The sequence below is a fragment of the Euphorbia lathyris genome, chromosome 3, assembly GCF_963576675.1.
Source record: "Euphorbia lathyris chromosome 3, ddEupLath1.1, whole genome shotgun sequence".
Lineage (NCBI taxonomy): Eukaryota > Viridiplantae > Streptophyta > Magnoliopsida > Malpighiales > Euphorbiaceae > Euphorbia > Euphorbia lathyris.
The window spans coordinates 66,796,718-66,824,113 of record NC_088912.1 but is presented as its reverse complement, the minus strand read 5'-3'; the positions used below and the strand labels follow the sequence as shown (position 1 = coordinate 66,824,113).

General features: G+C 34.6%; 2 protein-coding genes and 1 long non-coding RNA gene across 7 annotated transcripts; 1 reads left to right on the top strand and 2 right to left on the bottom strand.

Annotated features, from left to right (window-relative positions):
- Positions 1-5,452: 5,452 nt before the first annotated feature.
- Positions 5,453-6,482, bottom strand: LOC136224214 (26.5 kDa heat shock protein, mitochondrial). 2 transcript variants are annotated; one of them, XM_066012485.1, is made up of 2 exons: positions 6,164-6,482; positions 5,453-5,994 (listed from the first exon to the last, which is right to left on the bottom strand). In XM_066012485.1, the coding sequence occupies exons 1-2, from the start codon at positions 6,417-6,419 to the stop codon at positions 5,585-5,587; spliced, it is 666 nt and encodes a 221-aa protein (XP_065868557.1). In that variant the 5' UTR covers positions 6,420-6,482; the 3' UTR covers positions 5,453-5,584. The 2 variants fall into 2 exon arrangements, with proteins under 2 accessions (XP_065868557.1, XP_065868558.1); XM_066012486.1 differs by having other exon boundaries at positions 5,453-5,979.
- A 3,591-nt stretch (positions 6,483-10,073) lies between these two features.
- On the bottom strand, positions 10,074-20,194 carry LOC136223173 (uncharacterized). Of its 3 annotated transcripts, none has more exons than XM_066011043.1 (5): positions 19,977-20,194; positions 12,908-13,164; positions 12,333-12,420; positions 10,479-10,590; positions 10,074-10,387 (listed from the first exon to the last, which is right to left on the bottom strand). In XM_066011043.1, exons 1-5 carry the CDS (start codon positions 19,979-19,981, stop codon positions 10,334-10,336), a joined length of 516 nt encoding a protein of 171 aa, XP_065867115.1. In that variant the 5' UTR covers positions 19,982-20,194; the 3' UTR covers positions 10,074-10,333. The 3 variants fall into 3 exon arrangements, with proteins under 3 accessions (XP_065867115.1, XP_065867114.1, XP_065867116.1); XM_066011042.1 differs by having other exon boundaries at positions 12,908-13,169; positions 19,977-20,193; XM_066011044.1 differs by having other exon boundaries at positions 10,479-10,545; positions 12,908-13,169; positions 19,977-20,186.
- A 938-nt stretch (positions 20,195-21,132) lies between these two features.
- Positions 21,133-25,943, top strand: LOC136224310 (uncharacterized). 2 transcript variants are annotated; one of them, XR_010686373.1, is made up of 4 exons: positions 21,133-21,455; positions 24,057-24,227; positions 25,315-25,402; positions 25,861-25,943. It is a non-coding gene; the product is annotated as an uncharacterized lncRNA (long non-coding RNA). The 2 variants fall into 2 exon arrangements; XR_010686372.1 differs by lacking the exons at positions 25,315-25,402; positions 25,861-25,943 and having other exon boundaries at positions 21,133-21,263; positions 21,378-21,455; positions 24,057-24,783.
- The last annotated feature ends 1,453 nt before the right edge of the window (positions 25,944-27,396 follow it).

Genomic DNA, 27,396 nt, shown 5'->3' with positions numbered 1-27,396 from the left:
TCCGGAATCAATCGCTTCGACCGTCTTGTTTCAGGTTTTCATCACAGGTCCTCCGACTCGGTGTCTACAGGGACACAATTCAATTGTGGAGAGTTCAAAACTTTCTGTGAAAAGCTGGGCATTCAGAACAGGTTCGTCTCTGTTTACTATCCCCAATCTAATGGGATGACCGAGGTTACAAATCAGACGATCGTTAAAGGAATAAAGAAAAGGTTGGGAGAGCATGAAAAAAAATGGGCGGATCAGTTAATGAGCATCCTATGGGCATACCGGACCACTCCACGAACGGCCACGGGCGAGACACCATTCGCGCTTTCTCATGGCGTGGAAGCCGTAATCCCTATTGAAATACAGGTCCCCAGTGATAGAGTTGCATTCTATTGCGAGGATGAAAATAGCCAAAGGTTAAAAGAAAGTCTCGATCAAGTGGAGGAGAAAAGAGAGAACGCGTATGTACGTATGGCAGCCTACAAGCAACGGATCACAGCTTATCATGACAAAAATGCAAAGCTTGTAAGTCTGAATGTAGGAGATCTCGTGCTTCGAAAGGTGGATAAAATCCAATCTGCGGAAGCAAGAGGAAAGCTGGGGATCACCTAGACAGGTCCATACAGAATAATCACCAAGATTGGGTCCGCCACGTTTAAAATTCAAGATATGGAGGGGAACACACTGCCACGTACGTGGAACATCCAGAACCTCCGAAAATATTTCACCAGAAAATAGAATGAATCAAGGTCTTGAGTACTCTTTTTCCTTTAGTAAGTTTTTATCCCATGAGGTTTTTCTTATTAAAGGTTTTAATGAGGCTCACATGTAAGACCCACTTGCTGTAATAAGGTGCATCGCCATTCAATAAAAAGCAACTTTTGTCCTATCAATTCTTTTTTAAGTATTTTCTTGTAGCAATATAAATATTCCAGATTAAAAAAGAAGGGGGGCCAACAAACGCATTCCCACACGCATAGGATAATGCTTTCTCCTCAAAGATAGGAGAACAATCTCAACGGCGGATCTATCTACCTCAAAGATAGGAAACAAATTGATCCCCGTCAGAGATAGAGTTAAAAAATTTCTCAGACGTGAGATCTTTACACTCTGGTACACTCTTTCCAAAAAAGAGTCCAAAGTCCTAGTGGCGGATCGATTCACCTCAAAGATAGGAAGCCAATCGATCGCCTAAGGCAGCTTAACTTCCTCTAAAGGAATAAAAGCTCCAAGCCTTTACAAAGGCTCACACTCTAAGGTATGGCTGGCCACCTACTTCAACTCAATCCTAAAACCTATAGATTTACTTGTTGAAAAACATAAAGCGTAAAGTAAATGGTTATAGTAAGGATTAAAAATTGTACTTAGTTTTACAAAAAAAACTAAACATCTAAAGGAGCATCCTCCTTGGCATCTTTTACACCAGATGCGCCCTCTAGTGGGGCTTCCTTCTCTACAGAAATAGTACCCTCCTGAGGAATGGTACAATCAGTTATCAGCTCCTCACTCTTATCACCCGCCTTCTGAGACACTTCAGCAAGGTCCTCTGGTTCAAGGTCGACAAGGGGTTTACTCTCTTCGGCGGATCCATTCATCACTTTGCGAATGTGATCACGGATGTAATCCTTGACGTTTGGAATTTTGCGATACTTAAGGAAAACCTCCACGTCAGGAACCACGTACTCCGGATCAGTAAAATCAATCTCAGGATGAGCAAGTTGAACATACGCCATGATCCACTCTACATAATAGTAAGCCCGTTCCCCTGCCAGGATCTCCATGTCAAGTAAGGCAGCCTTATGCGCTTCAGCATCTGCATCTATCTTCTCCTTCAATCTAAGGATCTCAGCATCCTTACTCTCGTTCAGGGCAACAGCAGAAGCAGCGTTCGCATTGGCAACATCGACCTCTTTCTCCAACCTTTCTATGGTTGCCTTATCCGCTACTCCTTGAAGGAGATCCGCTTCCATAGCACCCATACGAGTGTATACCTATCAAGGCAAAAGCCAATTCAAGCAAAGGAATAACCACAAACTCTTCCTCAAGAAGATCACTCTTTCATCCAAAAATGCAAAAAGAGATAGAAGAAACTTACCGTGAGAAGCTCTGTTTTTCCCATCTGGACATAGGCTGATCCCGAGATCTTATTCTGGCTCTCTCGGACCTCCCCTAGCTGACCAAGAGCTTCATCCAGATCATTAATGACAGATTCATTCCTTAGAGATCCTTTGTCACCATATTTGGCGGACCAGTAACCTCCTAGGTCCGGCTTCACCAACTATGCAAACATTAAAAAGCAGAAAATAAGATCCAAGCAAAAGAAGAGCAAATAATAAAATAGACGCACCTCTTCAAGCCTCGCTATTGGTTTCTCGGCTCTTATGGCATCCGCCAGTAGCTTCCCTCCACTGTTAGACACAGACTTCTTCTTCTTTGGGAGAGGGGGATCAACCAAATCGACAGCAGGTTGTTTCTCAGCACTCTTACGGGGATCCGCTATCTGCCCCTTCTTTCGAGCTCTTCCTCCTTCTGTTTCTTGCGTATCTCTATAAGGGCGCGACTGGCCTCAGACAAACCCATGACAAGGGAACAATAAAATAATCAAAGTTCAAGGAAAAACAAAGTTACCTTTATCAAGTTGTGTAAACTTCACGTAAGAGATCTTATCCCCTTCTCGGCGGATCAAAGGAATGTCATTCATCATAAAGTCTAAGGCGTCGACATATGTCCAGGCATCCGCCTTTATACTTTTCAGAATATCCGCCACTTCCTCGTCACTGTCCGTCAATATACGCATGTCTCCAGCCATATGCAAAGGTTTGGCATTCCAAACCGACGGAAATCCTAGAGATTCGCCCTCCCTTATCTTTACAAAGAAAAATTTTTCGTCCCAAAGATGGACATTGGACATCTTACCGTAGAAGGGCGAATACGTTTTGAATTTAGCAAAAGTGAGGAAAGATTCGGCCTTTCGCTTCGTTGGTTTGTGAAGAGACCGAAAGACACGAGGGTTACACACTAACCAGCCATTCGGATGCAGCTAGAAAACAGTGATCCCAAAGTATGCCAAGATGTCCGTCGTCATCTTAGGAATAGGAAGCCGAAACCCTCTTTCTACATGACAACTATACACAGACAAATATCCTCTTGGCGGACAGACGGGTCGCTGATGAGCAGCCGCCAACTGGGTCTCATAATTCTTAATCCACGGAAAGCGATCCGCCAGATTCGCTAGATCCGCGGCGCTCATACGAGATGGAGTGGACTCCGCACGTGGCGCCTTTTTTCTGGACGGAGCTGAAGAAGAAGCCTCCATCCCAGAAAACTGCCTAGAACCTATTGCCGGAGTAATACGAGAAACGGCGACGGGAAGATTTTGAGTCCTACCTAAACTAGTTCTATAGTTATTACACGCCGAGTTACACAACTCAGCTAGGTCGCAACTAGGAGTACCTTCGGAAGAATCGGAATTTTCTGAAGAAGTAGTCCAGCTAATTTCAATTTCAGAAGAAGTGGTCAAATTAAACAGTTCGAAAGTAGACTCAGAAGAAGAAGAAGAACTCCTAAACATTCAGAAAGCAGAGCAAAAGGATTCACTTACATGAGAGTTAAAGGCTTTAAGGATTCTGGAACTCCGAAAAAAAGCTCTGTAAAAAGCTCAAAGGAAGACGAAAGGGAAAGACGTGAATGAGGAAGAAAGAGAAAAGGGAAGGGGGAAGAAGGCGTTTTCTCTTCCCTCGAGTAGCGCGCCCATGACACCTGTCACCCAACGTATGGCATTGAACAGAGTGGCCATCAATGCGAATCATCATGGCGGCGCGCGAAGAAGCTCAAAAGCCCTAAAGGACTTTAAAGGAACTTTAGGGGGGCTTCTGATAACATTGAGATATTATCCGAGGGATCAAAAGAGGTATTTACCCAAACGACCGCGTATTGAACCGGACAAAGAAGGCCATGGCGTATCAAGCAACGACATCCAATGGGCGGATCACCGAAGCTCCGCCACGCGAGATCCGTAGTCACACCTACGTTAGATTCGCCATCACCCTTCGATTCGCCAGTTGAGCAGCTGAGCCGATTCCTCAAATAAAGGCAATTAATGTAGCATTAATGAGCTAACGGACATACTTAAAGGAAACCAGTAACCGCTATTAATTGAGCATTAATGGAGACTTTCTAGTTACTAAAGGTTACAATTTCATGACTATATATAGCTTGCATCTCAAGCTATCAAGGTACACATTCCCACAATCCTAGCAATCCAACTTTGTCAATTCAGTTTATTCCTCCTTACTTTATACTGACTTTGGCATCGGAGCTTCCCCCCGTCGAACCCAACGATGCCCCCACAGGGACGGAAGCTAATCGGAAATTCCCCACTAGTCATCAAATATATAGCTACTAATAATAGGTGGAGTTAGGGAGGATCACAAAGGGTCAGCCGATAAATCAACACGGTAGTACCAAAAGAAATGACTCAGATCCGAATGTTCGAAATGACCTAAATGGTAAAGATTGGATTGCTGCTGCTTTTTAGAGAATTTTGGATTTACAAAAAATATACGTTTTATTATTCTTTTGTGTTTCTTATATACCTTTTTTATAGTTTTTTCCTCTTTGTAGTCGTTTCTTCCACTTTTGCTCTTTGTAGTCATTTTTATCCACGAAGTGAAAATGATTTATCTTATTCGTAGATCAATAAATCTACGTTATACAGATCATAATCTTGTCCGTGGATAATAAATCTCCATGGTTGCATAAAAAAGATTACTGAAGATTGGATTGAAACTGTTTTTTTACATTGGATTTACAAGAAATGTGTATATTATATCTTTTATAGTTCTTTTTAGTCGAAACCGTGTATCAATAAATCAATATGGTTGTATCAAAAGCAATTACTCAGATTTGAATGTTCAGAAAAACTTAAATAGTAAAAGATTGGATTCCAACTCCTTTTCTACGGATTTTTTATTTACAAAAAGTATATTCTCTTGTGTTTTTATACCTTTTACTTTTTTATAGTCATTTTTATCCACGAATTCTTATAACATAGTTTTTTTTTACTTTTTATAGTCATTTTCATCCACGAAGCGAAAATGCTTTATCCACGAAGTAAAAACGACTTATCTTGTTCGTAGATCTACAAATCTACATGGTTACATCAAAAACAATTTATCTTGTCGTAGATTTGTTACATTAAAAGAAATAACTCAAATCCGAATATTTGGAATATCAGAACTGAATATTTGGAATACCTTAAAGAACTACTATTCTAGTGATTTTATAAAACTTTCATAATTGACCAGAGTAGAAACTAGATAGTCCCGAAAAATTATTAATTAGCATTTTCATGTTGAATGATCGCTTTAAGATTTGTGGATAAATTCTAGATATTAATTAATTATTAAATAATAAAATCTCAATTATTAGATATAATTTTTATAATTAAAAGTTGAGATGCATTAAATAAGTTGAAATAGAAACTATGTTTGACAAGACATAAGTAGGAAAGCATATGTATATACCACAAGTAGTTGGATTGGATACATATATAGGATCACTCAGTCATTAGTTTATTTGTTATAAAAACAAGCAATCAATGGATAGGAACCTCCTTTGGATCCTTTTTGGGTTGGTGAGTCCTTGGAATAGTAATATGAAGAACACCATTCCTCAACTCAGCCTTAATTTCATCAGTTTTAACATCATCTGGCAAAACAACACTTGTGTTATAATAACCATATCTCCTCATTGACCAATGTTCATCATCTTCTTCCTCTTCTTTGCTCTCTCCCTTTATAATCATAACTCCATCATCAATGGTTATCTTAAGTTCCTCTTTAGATAAGCCAGGCACTTCATATCTAAGTTTGTAACATTCATCTTTCTCCTTATAATCACCCATCAGGTTTGTGGATGACAATTTTAGCTTCTCAAATAGCCTGTTTATATTTTCTGTTGCTTGCAGTAGAGCATTTCCTAGTCCTGAACCTGAAGGAAATATCTCTTATCAACAACAAAAGAAACATAATCACTAATTAGAAATTGTACCAAATTTTCAAAATCAGTATAACTCCATAGATACCACTTAAAATTAGATGGCTTTTGGAATCTGATTAATTGAATCCAGCCAATTATCAATTATAGAAATTTCAAGACAATAGAAAATAGTTACCATAAAGCTGAGGTACAAATTGTTGAGAATTGTTCCTCCAAGGATCTCTCTTGGCTTTCTTGAGCTTAGACTTGTTAGAATCAGCTTCAGAAACAGCAACTTGTTTACCATTTGAAGTCTGACCATTTGTTGCCATAAACCTCTTAAACAACTCATCGTTCCACCTTTGCCTTCGGGCACCACCGATTCCAATAATACTTGTCTCACTAGAGGAGGAAGTAACCCTTTTGGATAAATTCCTCAAAGCCAAAGCCATTATTATTATTGAGACTTGATCAGAGAACAGTCACTCCTTGGAAGATTTATCACTTTGTTTGTGTTGTTGCAATGCAAACTGGGGAGAAATATTTATTTATATAATGAATAAGAGGGTTGGAGAAGGGTCTAAGAGTTTCTGGCACTATCAGCATTAGCAACAGGGCTTTAACATCTCGCCATTACTAGATGTTTCTTGACCTTTCTTTTTCTTTTTTAATAATACAAATAAAATAATTTCTTTTGAGGGTTCTAGTATTGTATAGAGACGAATGAATCTAATTCCACCGTTATTTACCTTTACTTCATTTCTCATCTACACTCACTCATGTCCTTTATTATGTACATGAAACTAGAGAGGATAACAAATTTATATCCACTACTGGTAAATTCAACCGAGGAGTATGATATCTAGGGCTGTAATCGAGCCGAACCAAGCTAAACTTAAATATACTCAAACTCGGCTAGCTATAAAATTAACGAATTTGAGCCCAAACTGAGCTTTGGCTTGCTCAAGCTCAGCTCAATTTATTAGAAAATAAACGAGTTCGAGTTGTAAGTAAATCATTAATTATATTTATGAAGTTTACTCGCAAATAGCCCTTTAATTGTGTATATAGAAAAGCTTACAAGCAAAGTTCCTTAATAAATAAACAAAATGCTTACAAATAGTTCATCAATTACTTATTTATTATGTTTGTAAACGAACTCATCTAATAACAAATTAAATAATATTAAGTTTAGATATTTGTGAACTAATACAAAACTATATAGTTTTCTACAAAACTAAAATTTGTTCCTAAATTTAGGATATTCAGAAAATTCATATTTTAATTGCACATTATCACTATACTAGAAAGATACCCTTTAAAATTTAGAATATTCAGAAAATTTATATTTTAATTGCACATTATCACTATACTAGAAAGATATTCTTGCTTCGCTTGGAGAGAAAAAACTTCATAAATTCTATGTCTAAATTAAAATTACAAATAAAGTAAATAATTAAAATATTAAGTACTTATTTAATTTAAATGTGTTTTCTCCCATATTTTTAGGGAGCAAAACCGCGTGGCGGATCGCTTAGCAGCTGCTGGGCATGGGAGAATGTTAGGTGTTTCTACCCTCTCTGTTCCTCCTTCTTTTCTTTTGCCTTCTCTCCTAGAGGATAGGATTGGGGTCAGCCTTCCTAGACTGATCCCGGTGTAGGTTTTTTGTTGGTTTTGTTTTTTTTTTCTTTCCTTTCTTACCAAAAAAAAAAAATAGTCAATTAAGTAAAAAAATCATTTATTTTGATAAGTCAAAATATTTAACTTAATATTTTAAATTAAATATTATCAACTAATATTTTTATAACAGTTACATCATTTAATATTTGCGGTACTTATTTTAAATTAAATATTATCAACTAATTTTCAACACTTAAAATTCAGTAATTATTTTTTCAGCACTTAATTTTAAGTTTTATCAAACATCACTTAAGTCTTAAGAATCTTAACCCTGAGATTTTAATAAACATAGATTATTAAATTTAAACCTTAGAATGCACAGAATTTTCACTCTAAAATTTTAATAAATCTAGATCTAACAATAAATAACCAAATTTATTTTATTAAATATAAACACGATTGTTAATATAATATTATAATTTAAGTGGTCTAAAGCTTTAGATAATGAGTGTAGAGGCTAATGGATATTTTTTATACACATAAATTGGACTTTGAAATAACATAAAAGAGAAAAAGGAATATGAGTGAGGGAAGGAAAGGAAACCTTTAAAAAGGCTATGAAAGAAACAGCACCGTTTTGCTCCCATTTATTTGGGTACCACAAAAGTTGAGAGAAATTAGAAGGGGATAAGGGATAATTACTAATCTGACCCAAACAAGGACCCCAATTTACATATCTAACACACCTTACCTCAAAGTTACCAAATTAGACACTTTCACCCATTTTGGACAAAACTAACTTTAGTTCTATTTGATGAATCGATCGATCTTCTTCTTCTTCCTCCTCCTCCGCTTCATCCGCTTCTTGTTCTTCTTGTTGTTCTTCTTCTTCTTCGTTTCAACTTCTTCATCTTCTTCAATTTCTTATACCAATCGTTAACGATATTTGAGATTTTTGACATATTATGTTCAATTTCCCGTACAAATGGTATATTTTTTGCTTATACGCTTGCTTTTCTCGTTGGTTTTGCCTCTTTCTTCATCTTTAATGGTATCGTTTCAATTTCCTCTATTTTCCATAATTTTATTTTCATTTTCGTCCATTGTTGTCGCATTTGTGACGAAATTGTCGCATTTCGTCGCAAATGCGACAAGAACTGTCGCATTTCGTAATGCGACAACTCTTGTCGCATTTGCGACGAAATGCGACGAAATGCGATAGCAATGGAGGAAAATGGAAAAAATTATGGAAAAATAGAGGAAATTGAAACGATACCATTACAGATGATGAAAGAGGGAAAACCAACGAGAAAAGCAAGCGTATAAGCAAAAAAATATACCATTTGTACGGGAAATTGAACATAATATGTCAAAAATCTCAAAAATCGCTAACGATTGGTATCAGAAATTGAAGAAGATGAACTGAAGAAAAAGTTGAAACAGAGAAGAAGAAGAACAAGAAGAAGAAGAAGAAGAAGCGGATGAAGCGGAGGAGAAGGAGGAGGAGGAAGAAGAAGAAGAATAATAAGATCGATTCATCAAATAGAACTAAGATTAGTTTTGTCCAAAATGGGTGAAAATGTCCAATTTGGTAACTTTGAGGCAAGGTGGGTTAGATATGTAAATTGGGATCCTTAATTGGGTCAAATTAGTAATTATCCCTATAATAGATTGTTGATGGCAAATTTGGAAAATGAAGAGTAGAAAATAGAAAATGGTAAGACCGGAATAAATTGGAAAAAGGTTTGAATTGGTACTGTTCACAGAACTTCACTTTTATATAAGTATATATAATGAGCACACATATGTCAAACATATGGCAAAATGTTGTTAACATGATCCATATTAGCTTTAAGTTAGTCCAACTCGTAACATCACATCTTTGCTACTTTAGTGACTTTGTTCTACTTTAGTGTCCTACTTTATTGACTTTGACAGCGAATTTTAAATTTAGCTGATTGTTAATAGTGTTTATTATTATCTAAAATGACAAATAAGTAAATGATAAAAAATTTATTTGAAGCTAAATAATAGTAATTAGGAGTAATAAACTAACTGAAAAAACTCCTAAAACCAGCATTTTCAAAATTAGCTTTTTGGAAGTAATAAACTCTTTCAAACTTCTATTCACCAAACACCATTATTAGAAGTTTGACAAGTCAAAACATCTAAAATGGCTTAAACCTCTTTACCAAACAGAGACTTTATAAAGTCAAAAACTACTTTAGCTACCATTGATGCACAAAGTATTTCTATTTCAATTTTGACACAAGAAAATTAAAATACAAGGACTAAAAATGATAAATTGTGTCACATAAGAGAGTGTATTTTAACTTTTAGCTATTCATTGCATTTGGTTAGAGCTTACAAGCTCACATTACTGTATTCATTCATTTATAATTTACTTATTACATAACATCACATGCAACAAGTTGTTCCATTGTCTCTCAACTCTCAACATGCTTCTTGAAACTATTAACATATGATTTTGTCAAGAAAACCCATTAGGTAGTTCAGCTAATATCCATTGCTCAAAACAAGTATTCAAAAATTGCTGCCATGAAAAAGCAATGGCAGCCACCGTATTTGATTTGTTTTAAATAAACAAATGCCGGGACAATATGACTGAATAATGTTACAGTTGAATATACAAACCGCCTGTTTGTTCAACATCGATCGATCTTAATCCAATCCAATATTGAGTTGAGAGATATTTTCAGTCCATTCAACTCTCAAATTTCTTCATTTAATCATACATGCCTTCCTGTTCCCAAACGTCCACTAGAAAGTCTACCATTTCCTGTGATTTGAGATCAACCAACAATAAGAAAACCATGCATTGTTTAGGATATCAATCAACTTACTGAGCAAGCGAAAGAGCTGAGAATTACGGAGAGAGGAATAGGTTGAGGGAACGGTTTGTTGCTTCCGAGTAAATTATCATATGTTGCATTCCAACTGCAGCAAAGCCAGAAGTTTTTAACCATGCAGAGACAGTGAGTGCTGACAAAATAACCAAAAACAAATCCATAAATGATCAATGCTTCTTTCTAAGACAACAAGCTGGCTGTTGCATTTTCCACAGATTATTTCGCCACATCCACATGCAATGTGCTACTACATACACTTTGCTTTCCACAAGCAAATACCCATGGGGCGTTTCAAAAATCATGGCATTTGTTAAAACAAGTCTATTTGCTTCCCCTCAACCCAACACATGACATTTTTATTTGAAGACTTTAATGTAACACGAGGCTTACATGTATATGACAATCAATTCAAAATTCAGACGCATGCAAGTCATTAAATTTATGCATTCAAGTATGATCAAATCAAATTACAACTTCAAATGTATTTAAGCACATGGAGCTAGTTAATAGATTTTCTTAACAATTTCATGTGTCGAATTATGCAATAGCCAAAACTAACACTCAGTTTTTTCTGTGTAATATAAAAGTTAATCAGCATCAGACAAGACAATTAACCAACAAAGACAAGGTCAACCAAGAAAGAATAGCATGAGATTTCTATTCATATCTAAGCTCTTTCTTTTATGCAATATCAGTGGTCAATTAACCAAGACAATTGACCCAACAAAGACAAGGTCATTCTTCTTAAATCATTGAACCCATCAATGTCCATATAAAAGATAAAATGATATTTAAATTTCATGTCATTAACTTCTAAATTCTGTCATTTGTAAAAACTCCCTCAAACTCAAAATGATAGACCACTTTTAGCCTTAGCTTGATAATATATAAAAAAAAGGTTTATACATCATTTTCCTAATTTTCCGTTTTTAAGTTACTAATATGAGTGAATGGGTTTTAAATTAGGCTTAATACATCAAGAGCCCCTGGACTTGGCCCAAAAGGGTGATTGACCTCCTAAATTTACAAACTGTCTCGTTAGCCCCCTGAACTTGCTTAAAGTAACTCCTTGGCCACCTTAATTTGTTTAAAGTAACTTATTGGCCCCCTAAACTTGCTTACGGTGATGCTTAAAGTGATATATCAAATTGTCCAAATCCAATCATTTTCTGCCACGTGGACTTAGCGAGCTAATTATGTCACTTTAAGCAAGTTCAGGGGCTAACAAGACATTTTGTAAGTTCAGGGGGCTCCTATTGTACTAAGCCTTTAAATTGTTATAATTTTCAATAACATTTGTGTAGGGATTAGTAGAATATTTGTAATTTCAAGGTAATTTGATGTACTTAGTCAATTTCTATGCATAAAAAATAAGGCTTATATTAGGAAGATTAGAAAACTACTAAATTTTAGGGACTTTATAATCTATTTTTGAAAATACAAGGACTACACAGTGTTTTACGTAAAAATGTAGGGACCAGTAAATTATTTACCCTATTTATAAAAAGAAAATTGTCTATAATTTAGGATCAAAGTGGTCTACTACTTTGAGATGAAGAGAGTAACGAATACTACTTGGACATATTTCAAAAGCCACACAAGTATGAAGCCAAACCATAACCAAAGTCAAGCTTGTGATTTGACAGTTTCTTAAATTAGAAAAGGGAACAATTTTTGAGTAATAAATAATGTCATAGATTAGAATAAATTGCATCATATGCTCAATCAAGCTTCGTACGCCACACATGTCATACGGGTGTAATTCCAAGTTCACTAAAAGAAAAAGAAAAATACATACAACTTACATTATCACTTCATGTTACAAGAATTGCTCCTAGCAATTTCAACATTTCAGAAAATTTGTGAGCAACTCACTTTAATTTTGGGTCTCGAGGTTGATGTGCCTGGTTGGACTTTTTATCTCCTACCCAACGCTGTCTCGTCTGATTCCAGAGAAGAAGACCTGCAACAAATTTAAAATAACACTCAAACACAGAGATAGGAAGTCTGAAGATCAGCAGTGGGTGCATAACATGCAAGATTCATGATGAAAAACAAAAAATACCCTAGGGTACATACAAATATAACTTTCAAACATCTTTGGACGTTAGTCACTGAGCAAGAAAACTTAACAACTAACAAATGGCAATTCAAAAAAAAAAAGCAACAATATGGCAAGGAATTGAGTCTAATTTCTTTAGTAAAGCTGTCAGATATATCAAAATTTTCAACGAACAAAAGTTGATATAAGAAGCAACAAAGAATACCATGATTTACATATTCAGAAGGTGCATTGCTGCTACTAGAAAACTTAACAACTAACAAATGGCAATTCAAAAAAAAAAAGCAACAATATGGCAAGGAATTGAGTCTAATTTCTTTAGTAAAGCTGTCAGATATATCAAAATTTTCAACGAACAAAAGTTGATATAAGAAGCAACAAAGAATACCATGATTTACATATTCAGAAGGTGCATTGCTGCTACTAGAACCACCATGCAGATCAAGGGTCTGGTTGAGAGTGCTAATAGATGACATGCTTCCCTGTGACTGAACTGCACTTTGGTCCATGTCACATGTACTGGTTGTCCAGAAGTCCTCTGATATGCTAGGTTTTTTCAATGACTGGGTTTGTGTTTTTGATCCCTTGGACGGTTCATCTGCTGAGGCAATTAATGTGGGTTTCTTGTAGCATCCAACACAATTACTGTTCTGTTGCAAATCACATACAATCATCTAACTGACAAATACCAGCACGATGCAGTAGCAAATATAAAATATAAAATAGTGAAATACATATAAATATCTGATATCTCCATATGCCTAAACACACATGTAAGTCAGCAACCAACAAGATATTATTTCCAGATAAACTAGTGTTATATTTGAATTTCAAATAAAAGAGCAGCAGACTAGATAAGTTTGAAATTAAATTTAAAGTTCAGTTCTGATTTAGTTAGCTAAAGATTTACTTGTTTTCAAATAATTACAGATAAGAGTCATCTCTATTTAAAGCTATTTACTAAGCTGAAATGAAGATCGTTGAGTTGAATATTGTCTTCAAAATATAGTTTTTCTCTGAAGATCCCTAACCCTTTAAACTAACAAAATAAGTCATAAGTATCGTAAAATGGTATACATTTGAGAATATTGATTATCAAACACATCAAGAAAAACAAATATAATAATTTCTTTGACAATTTATCTAATATTTTAATACACTATTTTTAGAAAAATCTAAAGAAAAAGAAGAAATAGATAGGAGAGAATGAGTGTTAAGCTAGTGATAGGGGATGAGGTTGTGAATGTCATTAGTGCATATGCGCCACAAATAGGATTAGATGTGTCTATAAGACAAGCTTTTTGGGATGACTTAGAGGAAGTGGTGCAACAGGTTCCTAGGGATGAAAAAATGGTACTAGGGGGTGATCTCAATGGACACGTGGGTTCTAGGCGAGATGGGTTTGAGAGTGTTCATGGAGGGTATGGTTTTGGAGATAAGAATGAAGCAGGAAATGATATTTTGGAATTCGCATCAGCCTATGACTTGAGTATCATGAACACATGGTTTATGAAGAGAACATCCCACTTAGTGACTTATCGGAGTGGCGGTAATGCGAGCCAAATTGACTTCTTCTTAGTAAGGAGTGCTTGGAGAAAGAGTTATATTGATTGTAAGGTGATCCCTGGTGAGAGTACGACAACCCAACATAGAGTAGTGGTGCTAGATTTTCGAAGTAGGAAATGTATAAGAAAACAAACACCTCAAGTAGAGACTAAGATTAAGTGGTGGAAATTGCAAGGGGAGAATCAACAAAAATTTGTGGATGAGATGACCAAAAAAGATATTTGGACTTGCAATATGGATTCAGATATAGATTCAATATGGAATAAGATGGAGCATAGTATAAGGGAAGTAGCGAAGGAAGTTCTAGGGGAATCTAAAGGTAGCATGCCACCGGGTAAGGACACATCTTGGTGGACAGAAGAAGTACGACAAGCAGTAAAGAGTAAGAGAGAATCCTATAAACTATTGGGGAAATGTAGGAGTGACGAGAACTACGAAAAATACAAAGAGGCTAAAAGGGAAGTAAAGAAGGTCATACGAGATGCTAGAGCAAAGGTGAATCGGGATCTGTATACAAGATTGGATACGAAAGAAGGGGAAAGAGACATATATAGAATTGCTCGGATGAGAGATAGGAAGACGCGAGATCTCGGAAAAGTTAAATGTGTGAAGGATGTGGACCAGAAAGTCCTAGTTGGAGATAAGGATATCAAGGAACGATGGAGGTCCTATTTTGATGACTTATTTAATGGAGATCGCCAACAAGATGTTGGAGATATAAGTATCCATCACGATGTGATAAATCATGAATGCCTGCGGAGAATTCAAAAGGGTGAAGTCAAAATGGCATTAAGTAAGATGAAGTTGAAGAAAGCAGTAGGACCTGATGGCATCCCTATTGAGATTTGGAGATGTTTGGGAGAAAGAGGAATCGAATGGTTGACGACGTTCTTCAACAAAATTTGGAGAAACAATAAGATGCCATCAGAATGGAGGAAAAGTACCTTAATCCCTTTGTATAAGAACAAAGGCGATGTCCAAGATTGTGCCAACTATCGGGGAATCAAATTAATGAGTCACACTATGAAACTTTGGGAGCGAGTGATTGAACAAAGGCTAAGGAGGACGGTGAAGATCTCGGAAAACCAGTTTGGCTTTATGCCGGGAAGATCAACTATGGAAGCCATCCATCTAATGAGACAATTAATGGAGCACTATCGAAATAAGAAGAAAGACTTGCATATGGTTTTCATTGACTTGGAGAAAGCATATGATAAGGTACCAAGGGAAGTACTTTGGTGGGCCTTGATAAGGAAAGGCATTTCGCGGAAATATATTGACATCATAAAGGACATGTATGAGGGAGTATGCACGAGTGTACGTACTAGTGTTGGGAAAACTGAAGAGTTTCCTATTACGATTGGAGTGCATCAAGGTTCCGCACTAAGCCCATTTCTTTTTGCCATCGTTATGGATGAACTAACAAGTTCACTTCAAGATGGTATACCATGGTGCATGCTGTTTGCAGATGATATTGTGTTGGTTGATGAGACGAAAGAAGGAGTGGAGATGAAGTTGGAACTATGGAGGCAAACTCTAGAATCTAGAGGCTTTAAGTTGAGTCGAAGTAAGACAGAATATTTGGAGTGTAAGTTTAGCGGCCGTAGGAGTAGGGAGGCAGGGACAATCACCCTAGATGGGAGAGTTGTTCAGGCCTCGGATTGCTTCCGGTATTTAGGATCTATTATCCAAACGGATGGAGAAGTAGATGGAGATGTTGCCCATAGGATTAAAGCTGGTTGGTCGAAGTGGAAGAGTGCTACGGGTTTCCTTTGTGATCCCGGCATGCCTAATAGATTGAAGGGAAAATTCTACCGGACGGCAATTAGACCAGCATTGTTATATGGTACGGAGTGTTGGGCAGTGAAACACTGCCACATCCATAAGATGTCGGTGGCGGAGATGCGTATGTTGAGATGGATGTGTGGTCACACGAGAAAGGACCGGGTGCGTAATGAAATAATTAGGACAAAAGTAGGGGTTACATCTATTGAGAATAAAATGAGAGAAAACCGACTAAGGTGGTTTGGCCATGTGAGACGTAGAGCGCTTGATGCGCCGGTTAGGAGAACCGAAGAGTGGCAAAGGGATGTAGTGGTGAGGGGTAGGGGAAGACCTAAGCAAACTTGGAGGAGGGTGATCGAGAGTGATATGAGTTTATTGGGAATTGAGGAAAATATGGTAGTGGATAGGACGGAGTGGAGGGAGCGAATCTGTGTCGCTGACACGACTTGATTTTCACGGTTTTATATGATGGTTCATGTTAGCCGACCCCGAATCATTTCGGGACTAAGGCTTTGTTGTTGTTGTTGTTGTAGATAGGAGAGAATGAAAGATATACTAGGGATGCACAGGATTTCCATGGAACAATTTAAGTTTCTCGATGACTCAATTATGCTCTCATTATCAAATATACCGACCTCAGGAACAACGATGCTGTAAATTCTACTTTTTTCAGAATTATTAATAGAATGATTCATTTTCTTTTTCTCTGATTACCAATTTTATCACTTACCTTACAACTGACAGCAATTGTTTTTCCTTTTTTGTGGTGGAAGGAATCTTGCCACCACTGTGTATCCATAACAAGGTACATTGAATCTGGATTCAAGCATATTATGTACATTTACACTTTGTCTGGAAGTAAGGATTGGAAGTGCTAATAAAGTAAGGGTTAATGATTAACCTATGTTTGGGAGGATGGTTTTATAAGGGTAAGGGTGAATAAGGTTTTATAAAAGGTTAATTTTTTTCTAAATCTTAACACTCCAAATTGAAGGGTTAAGAAGGGTTAGACACTTTCCCATCAAAAACTTCCCCCTCCCCCGCCCCCCCTTATTAATAACCCTCCATGCACCCCATCCAAACAAAGAGTTAACTATCACAAGATTTTGCATTCAAATAAAAGAAAGGATTGAACTACAAAGATTTAGAAATATCCAAATGGGCCCCAATAGGTAGTTGAGATTTTATTCAGCTTGCACAGTCATGCTAGGGTCCTAGCATGTTAATTCAGTGCCAACACAATATAAACAGGCCTATTGGCCCTATTTAGTATATTATAAACTAAAAGAATCCGATTATTATTATAAATAAGTAAAAAGTTCCTGATTCATATCATGGGTCATTAGCCCATAATATAATTATTTAAACCCATACACATATAAATGCATTGAAATTATGAAGAGCTATCAATAAAGAATCAGATTTTTTTTATAATAAGAAGATCCAAAGAACACACTTTTGACTTTTAGCAGGCTTTCATTTAGCCCAGAAATCCCCACACCCTCTATTGTTGTTAGAAGATGTCGCTTTGAATTGGAAATCCTATGGTACAGTTGAAAAAGATGAAATGTTTTTATATGCCAAATTATGGCAAAAGCAACATGACCTTTTAGTTTCATCTAAGCTAATTAACTATTAGCAATTTTCGTAACTTAATGTTGTCAACAACTACAAGCAATTTACACATAAAGCATATGCAGTGAGCATAATTAAAAAAAAGAAATACTTTTATTTCTTGCGGCTCAGTTAATATGAAATTTTTATCTTTCAAAAAGTTTTATATTTTTAGTATTAACTTTTCTTATTCATGAGAGTATTTTTAATACCAGAAAAAGAATATATAAACTATTTTGGGAAGAAAAAATATTGAGTATATGAGCTTGTTACTTAACCTCCAGCAGTAAATTAACACACTCCATCGATATAGTAAATTGCCATTAGAGATTAGTGTTAGAATGCAATATTAAAATTTATAGCTACATATGAACAAAAGTGAAAGGATTTGACAAAAATAAAAGGCAGAAATAATTTTATAATTTTTGGTGTACCATACTGAGCCAGCAGCAATACTTTGAAAAATACCACTGCCACTGCAAAGCAATTTTTAAGACTGATACAGAATGCTTTTCTATGCCCTATTTCCTAGATTGATCTTGAACCAACAACATACAGAATCTGTGAATTTGATCATTAACAAATTCTGTGACCCTGTTACACCAAAAATAGGAAATTTCATGAACTTTAGAGCATGGATGTCAAAATTCTCTTTGAGAGTGTCCTACGGAGCTGGTATTCTGCATTTGTTGTGGTCTACAACTAAAGTGGCACTTTTTCTAAATTATTTATCCAAATAGCATGCACGGCAAGAATTGGATTGACTAAAACTTAAAATTCACAAGAACCTGTTGGGTTCCCTAGACATAGATAAGAGGAAGGATGCTTCCTGCTCTGCACAGGCAACAAAATCATGAAAATTTTCCCTCTCAGCCAAACCATTTACTGCACAATCAAGCCCTATGCATATGCTGCAAGATGTTAGTAACTTGACAAGGCCTCAAGGTACCTAAAACTAGGTGTTAGGCAGCCAGCCTAATCTCATAGATATCTTTATCTGTCAGATATGTTCTGAAAGCTTGACAGACCAAGAAATTGACCTTTCAAATGGTGTTAGGTATTAGCTAATAATCAATTGGTTTGGCAGGTAGGCACTTTAGGTGCACCTCTTTTAGAAGCCCCACATGGTCTTATGATGGTTTTTGGAAAACAGGTTTAAAAGAAATAAAGACATTATAAGACAGGCTAAAAGCATTACAAGAAAGTTTCTCATACTAGTCTACCAAATAGGCTGTAATTTGATGATTGCGAGATATCCTTTTCAGAGTACTTTCAGGTCCCATAACAAGCTATCTAAATGGTGCAAGGAAAAGGAGGAAAAGCAAAGTTCCAACACCACCTGATTCAAATGTCAAAACACAAATTGCACTTGTGTAAAAAAGAATGTGTGTGCTTTCAGTTGCTATAATTACCATCTGATCAATTTTCATGGTGATAAAGCTTTCTAGTTGATTGGATTTATTCAACGATAGTTAACCAAGTACTAGTATTACATGAAGACCTAGAGATATATGGTAGTAACACCAAAGTATAAACTTGAAGTATAATAATCATGAACTGAAAGCATTAGTTTGTTCACCAATCAAATACAGAAAAGGAAAGGTACGTTTAAGAAGGATTAACTTGGAACACTTAAATGCTGCATAGGGGATGATCCAATAGAGAGCATTGGAATTATGCATGGTGGATGATCATGAGAATAAACATCCACCAAATGATCAACAGAAAACACCTTTCACCCAAATTTCCTGTCAGCTAAAAATATGCATAATGTATGAACTAATAGAGTAAGTAGTGGTGTGCATCTGAAAAATGCCTAATTCACAAAGATTCCAAGACTAGTCAATTAACTAAGTAATCAGTCATACAAGTGAGGACTTGTAACTCCCTAGAAAACAGATCTCTGGGTTTGATTTTTACCAAATTGATAACAAGACTAGGATTGCAAAAAACTTTCAGGAAACTAACTATTGTCTCTTGTTTCAGAAGGTCAGTCCAATTGTCCAAAATTTATGGGATTTCATATGATGTTGCCCTGCAAAAAGTTACTATATATCTCTTGAAAATAAGCTTTGGTATTAATTTTTGAGTGTGGAACATAACTCGATTATCCACGTCATATAAAAAAAAGGAAATTAAAAAATAAACTCAATGGGCTAAGCATAGTTCCTCAATACCTAAAACACTAAAATGCAGGAAGCATAGTATAAAGAAACCATTATTACTATTTTGAACTATATTTATGATAAGCAAACTGAATCTAGATTGACAATTAAAATTCCTCTTTTTATTTTTCTGGAAGAAGGAAGCTTTGTGGGGAACCAAACAGAGTGATTAGTTGAATCATGTAAACACGATGAACAGAACAATCATAATAGACAGACATTGATAATTAAAAGATCTTAAAACAGCATAAAAACCTGAAGGCAGGAGTAAAAACATCCATCGATATAATTCGAAATCCAAGGAAAAAGAGAAAACAGAAAACGTACCCCATACATGCAGTATGAGAAGACGCCAGTTCAATCAGATCTTGCGCAAGTGATTTTCGAAGAGAAAGCAGATATAATTGGAATCGAATTGGAGAAGAGAGAAAGACCAGATAGCCCTTTTAAGAAGAGAATGAAGAATAAAAACAAAGATGGTGGCGAGCTTCACTGTGACAAAATGTGTAAAAAACTGGAAAAGGGATTTTTATGTCCCCGTTTTTAACTCTTATGGATACAATACCTAACTGCTAGTAGTAACTCTTTTGGGGCTGCCTTTTTTGTATTTTTCCACTTTTTCTTTTCAATTCTTTTTCTTTTCCTTGCTTTTATTACTTTCTTTTCAATAAAGACTTTGCTTTAATAATAAAGAAAATCATAAAAGTCCAATTTAATAAAATTGTGCTCGGACATGGACTTAAGGTTCACAACACACTTCCAGGAAAGCGGACCCGAGTGATGGTCAGTCAGGGAAGTAAAAACTCATTGTCAATATAATTCATACTTCTCATCCGTCAATATAATTGATGAACCATGAACAGGGCCGGTCCTGATAATCTATGACCCTAGGCGAAATAATAAATAAAGGATCCTTTAATAAAAAAAAAATTTTACGTAACAAAATTTAAAATCTATTATCTATATAAAGTGTGGAACAAAAGATACACTCGTCAAATTATAAAGTTTAAATTAAATAATGTGACACAATATAGAGAGTTCTTCTTAAATGTAATTTTTATAGAATTTTAGCACATTAATAATATTGAGACCTTGAGACCAATAAAGAATTTGAATTCAATCAATATGATTTTTGTACAAAACTTCATTTACGGATTAGTTAAAACTAATATTTTATTCAAGTAACAGAATTTGAAATTATATATATAAGATAACACATACTTTTTTTTCTCTATCATATCCTAATTGGGGTTAGAATATTTTAATTTATTATCTATTATATTTAATATTTATCTATACATATATTTTTCACTCTCAAATTTCAAACCATTTTTAAATAATGAAAAAGAAAAGTAGCAAACCATTTTATTTTTATTTTTTTTATCAAATTTCAAATCATTTTATCTTTTTTTATTATTATTTTTACTTTTTTGATTTTCTAAGGTGTTAGTTATTGAGTTACACTTACACTAATAAACCACTTCCTACATTTTCTAGAAGAGAACCAATCACTCCTTACTTCTCCATCCCTTATCTATCTTTTTAAAGACAGTGTTTTAGGGCTAGACTTCATCTCCAATAACTGCTTTAACATCTTCAGTCGAATTTCTCTTGGTAAATTGATCGTTAAAACTTGATTTTTGAATTCCAATTTTCTCATTTTTCAGTTTAGGCATATTGCAAGGAAATATCAAGATGATGATCTAACACCCACTCTAATGCCTTCAGACGCAGCAATTGTACAATTGTTCAAAATAGCTTATTTGAAGAAGAATTGAAGCCTTAAAGAGCTCCAATATTAGCAGGGTACGCATTATATTTTTTCTGATGGCTTAATTCTGTTTAGATTGGAGCTATGTAATCATTTATAGACCTTAGTTTTATCTGTCAGCCCAAGCTCCATACCATTTTCCATGGCTTGGTAAAAAACTTATTTGTTCATTTTTTCTTTTCCTTTTGTTTGCTCATTGATGGATAATTTTTTCCATTTATATCAGATGAAAAAAGTGAACAAACCATGTTGAGCTTCATTGATTGAATTTAAAATGTAGTACATCAGAATAAAATTCCTATGAAAAAATTAATCACAAAGATCATATATACTATTAATGTATTGAACAATGGTGATTTTGCTTCTAAACATTCATGTATTTAGGATATAGGTTCAAAGTTTCTGCAGAAAGTGAAAAATTGGTGGATGTTGCAAAAAAAAGCATGTTTGAGAAGTATAATTACGACATGGGTTTAAAGTTACTGCAATCAGAAAACAAAACATGACACTTGTGAAAACAAATTCAGTGAACTAATCTTACTTATAAAACATGCTCTGCAATATGCACCAATTTAAGGAGGTTTTTTTCAATGTTAAATCGGTATTGAATTCCATTCGAAACCAAAAAATAAAATACTATTAATTTATTAATTAAAATCTTAGTCTAAAGCTAGAGTTATGAACATATATGGAGCAAGAAAATAGATAGAGAAAACTGAAATATTAATAAACATATATAGAGCAACAATGTTTTCGTACGAAGCAAAACTAAAAGATCAATTTAGTAATTTCCATCAATATCTATAATAGAAGTGATTGAATCCAAAAGAAAAAGTGAAAAACCAATTAGGAATGTTTGTCTTATTTGTAAATAAGAGTGTTTAAAAATTTACACAAATTTATGTGATATTTTTATTATAAAAAACATTTTTAATTATATTCTAATAATCAATCATATTTTTATCTTTAAAAAAATTACTTGTCTCCAAATTGAAATGAAGTTTAAGCATTTTTTTTAGTAAAGTTCCAAAAATAACTCATGTGCTTTCATGAAATGTCAAATTGATATCAGAGAAAAAAAATATTTTGTGCTGTTATGAACTTTCAAACTGGTATTTAAAAAAATTGTTTTAAAAGATAAATGTACTTTCACGAAATATCAAATTAGCACTTGGAAAAAGTTTGGGAGGTAAAAGATGTAAACAATTTTATTTTCTACAAAAAGGAAAGAGAGATCACAATCTAATAATTAGTTTAAAGGATTTATAGATCAATAAATGACAACATAAAATTGGACTCAAATTCTAAAGATGGTTTGTGGAGTTACCAGAATCGGTGAGGCTACTAGATTGAGGGACAGGGAAAAAAAATCGAGATCCGATCCGTGATAGAGAGCAAGACAATGAAAAAAGAGAGAGATGGGGATAGAGATCAGATAAGTAGTAGGGGGAAGAGAAGAAGAGGGAATATGTTGACGATTGTATCAACTAAAATTAATTGGTCATATCTATTTCTAATTTGTTCATATTACTGAAAAAAAAGTATTAAGATTTTGTTCATATTTGTTTCTAATTTATTCATTTTGCTGATATGAATCTCTGATGTAAATGCATTGTATATTTTTTATAACTCTTCAAAATTTCTTAATCAAAATGAAATATGATAAATTAAAATTCAATATGATATATGTTGAATTAATTCATGAATCCCACACATATAATAATAAGTGTGTGATATTTGTTAAAAAAAAAGTGTGTGATATTTAATATTTTGAAAAAAAGAATTGAAGTTTTGAAATTCTTTTCCCTGATAATATATATATTTCAAATAAGAATTAATAAAAAAATGAGATTACAATTTTTATAGTGGTACTTTAAATTTTTAATAAAATAATTAAAATATTTTTCTATAATGTATAATTCGCGCAATGCGCGGGTACATATCTAGTGTATTTCAATACATGATAAATAAAAAAGTATTAGATGTTTCACAAGTTCTTTAAATTATGGATTAAACTTCTATTTAACCCATGTGGTATCTAAAATTTTAGCATTTGGCTAATGTGGTATTATTTGATAACATTTGCCCCTTGTAGTATTTTCATAAGAGAAATTTAACTTATTTGGATAAAAAAAAAAAAAATAATTTTTAGAGCTTTTTACATGAATATCACAATTGGTTACAAAAAGTACAATTAAATCATATCATCAAAATTACTTTTCAATATCATTATTTTTCATATATAAGAAATAAAGTATGATTTAATACTCTAATTTAAAAAAATTAGACTTCAATCGGTAAAAAGCATCATTAGGCCCCTGATCTTTCATTTTTTGGTTCATTAGGCCCTTAATCTTTTTTTTTTAAATATATACTAGAGTCTTAAAATAAGCATTTGTGAATGAGTTTTTAAAAGCAATGTTATAAAACCAAGTTTTTAAAAAAGTGAATTTGAATAAAAATAAGAACAATTTTGGAAATTTTTTTCTTACTTTCTCCACAATCGAAAACAGGGATCCTTGGGGCAAGGAATGCAAGCTTTACCACTGAGACACTTAACTAATTTTGATGTAAAATTGTTTTCTATAACATATATATATTTTCATAACTAATAAAATTTTTGGGCCCCCTCACAGTCTTGGCCCTAGGCTGGCGCACTCCTGATCTAGGCCCAGGGCCGGCCCTGCATGAGGAAAGAAGGACCCAGTAAAGGGTGGCGGGTCTTCTTCAATCTAATCGAATGTCACAATGGGCGGCTTCGTCAAATGCGTTCCCTCCTACTTCTATTACCTCTAACCGATTGCATGGTAAGTCAGGATGAGTGGATAATTGATACATGATGTTCATAACATGTTACTGGTATGAATGTTAGGATAAAATCTCATGTTGGGCTTCCGGATGGTTAGACTATGGTTGCTACTAAGGAGAGTGTAGTAAAACTTACAGACATAGTCACACTTCTTAACGTTTTTTTTTTGTTCCTAAATTACACTGCAATTTAATTTTCGTGTCTTAATTGAGTGATAATATTAATTGTTTTGTTCAATTTAACTACAACTCATGTGATATACAACACCAACATTCGAGGAAGTGATTGGGACGGGTTAGAGAATAGATGGAATTTACTATCTACGGAAAAGAGTCGCGGTGAAGAATGTTTCAGTTTCAAATTTGAAGACATTGGAGTTGTGACATCATAGATTAGGTCATTCTTCCGAGAAAATTGTAAAGTCGTTACATTTTCTTTATGAGTATAGGGGTAAAACGAATGTGAAGTTTGGCATCGTGCTAAATATGTTGGAAATTTTAGGGAAAAATAATGTTTTACATGTTAATTTTTCATCACTTTTGAGGCTTATATACACAAGGTTAAAATGCTAATTTGAATGATGTTTTTCATAAACATATTCTATTACATGAGAGCTTTTTAATGGTATATTACATACTCAAAAAGATCGAGTATTGAATGAGATATTCATACTCAAAGGTGACCACTTGAGATGTACATTTGGGCGGACATATTTTTGAATTCAGCCCTTTATTTTTATTCCTATAATCTATACATCTAATTGAATTGCAACAGTCAAATACAAATTAATTGCCAAATTAATTATGTGTTGAATTACATTCAAATTAGAATAAATATAATTAATTCACTAGTTACGAATTCAAATTAAATTGTATTCAAATTAGACTTGATATAATTAACTCAGTAGTTACGAATTGAAATTGAATTGCATTCAATTTGTGGAATCTGGCAACCCTATATGTAATGAGTTTGTGTTCTTTTGTCCATAACATAGAACAAACAGATTTCTCTGAAAATTTTCTTCTAAGCAGTCCATTTTTTGTTGCTGTTCTTTTGCTTCCGATGATACCTTCGCACACGGTCAGAATTCGCCTCAGTAATCCGTTGTACCCCCAGAGACAGTCACCAAATCAGTGCAATCTATCTTAAGGGAACGGGTAGTTCAAGCCTCAGGTTAACCTTCTCTTTACGGTTTGATTTCGTTTCTGTTTCCTTTACTTATTTTGTTGTTGTGTTTTCCATTTCCAGTTCAGTTCTCTAAATAGATTATTATCGTATGTAATTGTTATACTGTTAATAAATTATCTATTTTATCCTACTCGTGGTTTATTAATTTATACAATCTTAAGACAACCCACTACTAATTTACCTTTGAGTTTTGCAGGATACCTTTATAGGATTTTTAGATAAATTCTTTGATTAATACGAATTTGTTAAACAGAATTTGTATATTCTGTTTTGGACCAACATTTGAATGAAAAATCTTTTACAAGCAGAAACTTTAAGAAATTGGAAATTCAATTATGAGTTTCAATTTGTGGTTAAATATAAACATTTTGTGTTTATATTTGGGATTTGTTTCTTTGAAATTCTTGAATTTTGTTGCTAACTTAATTTGTTTTCTATTCCAGAACAGTGGCTAATGGAGATGAAAACCCTATTCTTGGAAAGAATTATGGTTCTAAGAATTCAGGAATCAATGGGAAGAACATGGAAACTCCGATTAATGGAGATGGTTTCGGTTCTATCAGTGGTTTCTGAATCAAGAACATGGGAATTAATGTTTAAACATTCATAACAAACAGTGACAAACCTGAGAAATTCATGGGTGTGAATTTCAAAACATGGCAACAGAAGATGATATTCTTCTTAAACATGCTTGGGTTGGCTAACTTTGTCAGGATGATCCACTTGCTTTGAATCAGGATGATCTTGGCAATGTTAATGCAATTGAAGCATGGATGCACTCTGATTTCATTTGCCATAACTATATTTTAAATGGTTTAACTCATATACTTTACGGTGTTTTTCAAGTTAAGAAAATGACAAAAAAAATTATGGATGTCTTTGGATCATAAATATAGGACAGAAGATGTCGGGGCTAAGAAATTCCTAGTGGGACAGTTTCTGAACTATATTATGGTGGAATAAAAAACTGTTGTAAGTCAAGTGCAAGATCTTCAAATTGTTATCCATGAAATGCATGTGGAATGAATGGTAATTAGTGAATCTTCCAAGTGGCTGCACGTTTTAATGCGCACAACTCAACTTGACCTCTTGACTTGGTCAGTTTTGATTGTTTAAGCAAGCAATATAAATAAGGAGTCAAAGGTTTAGAAATACTTCACTCAGCAGATTTATCCAGGTTCGGCTTCTTCTAAGCCTACGTCTTGTCCCCGGAACACGTCCGAGATTTCAAATCCTCTACTGAGCTCTTTAAAGGTAGAGCCTCAAACCTTTTACAATATCAGCAATTGAGTATGACAAGAGTACCTTCCTCTATACTTCTACTCAATCCTAATCTCTCCAATGAGTACTTAAAACCGAGTACTCAGCCTCTCCTTTCTATCTCTAGAAATGATAAGTGTTTCTGTCCTAATACAAAGATGTTCTAAGACACTTTAGACGATTTACAATCACTCTAGACTTTTACACAGATATGAAAATGTAGTGTAAGAATTTTGATTTGCTTCTTGCTTGCAGAACTTGTAGAGATTTGGTCAGCGTAATGGCTTGATCAAGTTATGTGTATTGTGAAGCTTGTGATGGCACTATTTATAGAGACGTCTGGTCATTCGGTCATTTCGAATTTCGAAATAACCGTTGGAGGGAAACGGCTATGTGTCGTTGTCATCCTGACTTGCACAGAGCTCTCGGCCAATCACAATTGTGTATCTTCTGTCCTCGGTCAGCACAGCAGATGGTCTCTCCTTTTATGGTAAAGTCAACTGGACAGCATACTGTGTCGTCTGAACTTTGCCAAAAGAGGAAACACTTTGTCTGGAAGTTTTCCTTTGCCAGCTGCTGTCTTGTACGCTTTGTCGAGACTACTCAGCAGCTTCATCTTGAAGTTGTTCCCGAAGGTCTTCTAGATCCTTCCGATTGCTGAGTTGCGTTTTGAACAAAACGTCAACGTCTTGATATACGCGGGCCGAGTGTACTGAGTT